This window comes from Limulus polyphemus, unplaced genomic scaffold (assembly GCF_000517525.1).
Source record: "Limulus polyphemus unplaced genomic scaffold, Limulus_polyphemus-2.1.2 Scaffold2213, whole genome shotgun sequence".
In the NCBI taxonomy this organism is placed as follows: Eukaryota; Metazoa; Arthropoda; class Merostomata; order Xiphosura; family Limulidae; genus Limulus; species Limulus polyphemus.
Genome location: NW_013667823.1, coordinates 123,434 through 125,079, shown reverse-complemented (window position 1 = coordinate 125,079; position 1,646 = coordinate 123,434). Strand labels below are relative to the sequence as shown.

The following is a 1,646-nucleotide window of genomic DNA, read 5'->3' as shown; positions in this document are numbered from 1 at the left end:
AAAATGTTTGTTTGTTTTATACGACTCTACCTAACCTAGCAATTTGTTTCAAACTTAACCCTAGTATTACCAACAGGACTCTACCAAACTTAACAATTTGTTTCAAACTTAACCCTAGTATTACCAACAGGGTTCATGAGGACTTTTTTTTTTAACCACATTGTTTTATACTAATTATAAATATCATATTACTACTGTTTTTATTGTTTAAAGAATATAATTTTTATTTAGATTTCTCAAAACCAAACACAGACTTTGAGGGCACAGAATGAAATAGATACTAAAAATATGTGATGAAGGTTTATTCTTTAACATGAGGTATATTTCAGGAGGCACCACATGGCAGTTTACAAGATATGTAACAAGCTGGTCTCACTTCAGCTAAACATCATCTAGCTAGCTATACTGCACACTAGGAATAAGACTAGTTTAATAAATCTACCAGTGTTAGGGTGCCCATTAAAAATATTTTGTGTCTTATACAAAATGATTACTTGCTTACCCTTTGCGGTGTGTATATTGGAGCCACGGTGTCCAAGTCTGTCAATGGAAATTCAATACCTTTCTGTTTCAGATCGTGATAAACCTGGACAACTCCTTGCATTTCTGGATTCATGAGGAAAGCATCAGCCCAGCTCTACACAAAGAGTTGAAATATCTTAGCTAAAACAAAAGCATAATGAAATGAAAACTATGTTAAGAAAAGGAAACAAAAGGCAGGATGAGAAAATGAGATAAAAACTATGTTAAGCAAAAAGGAAAGCACGATAAGTTGTGAAAAATGAAATTAAAACTATGTTACGAAAAGGAACGGAAAGATAAGTTATGAAAAATGAAATGAAAAGTGTGTTAAGAAAGCAAGTAGAAAAATATGTTAACAAATGAAATGAGAGGTATGTTAACAAATGAAATGAGAGGTATGTTAACAAATGAAATGAAAGGTATGTTAAGGAAATGAAATGAGAGGTATGTTAACAAATGAAATGAAAGGTATGTTAACAGATGAAATGAAAGGTATGTTAACAAATGAAATGAAAGGTATGTTAACAAATAAAATGAGAGATATGTTAACAAATGAAATGAAAGGTATGTTAACAAATGAAATGAGAGGTATGTTAACAAATGAAATGAAAGGTATGTTAACAAATGAAATGAAAGGTATGTTAACAAATGAAATGAAAGGTATGTTAACAAATGAAATGAAATGTATGTTAACAAATGAAATGAAAGGTATGTTAACAGATGAAATGAAAGGTATGTTAACAGATGAAATGAAAGGTATGTTAACAAATGAAATGAAAGGTATGTTAACAAATGAAATGAAAGGTATGTTAACAAATGAAATGAAAGGTATGTTAACAAATGAAATGAAAGGTATGTTAACAAATGAAAGGTATGTTAACAAATGAAATGAAAGGTATGTTAACAAATGAAATGAAAGGTATGTTAACAAATGAAATGAAAGGTGTGTTAACAAATGAAAGGTATGTTAACAAATGAAATGAAATATATGTTAACAAATGAAAGGTATGTTAACAAATGAAATGAAAGGTATGTTAACAAATGAAATGAAAGGTATGTTAACAAATGAAATGTATGTTAACAAATGAAATGTATGTTAACAAATGAAATGTATGTTAACAAAT

At 28.9% G+C, this 1,646-nt stretch overlaps 1 protein-coding gene across 1 annotated transcript in view; it reads right to left on the bottom strand.

The window, feature by feature from the left end:
* Positions 1-1,646, bottom strand: part of LOC106466287 (TOM1-like protein 2) — a 20,806-nt gene that overhangs the window by 11,961 nt on the left and 7,199 nt on the right. The window contains exon 5 of the mRNA XM_013926554.1: positions 503-637. Within this exon, the coding sequence (XP_013782008.1) occupies positions 503-637 (135 nt within the window). The remainder of the gene's footprint in view (positions 1-502; positions 638-1,646) is intronic.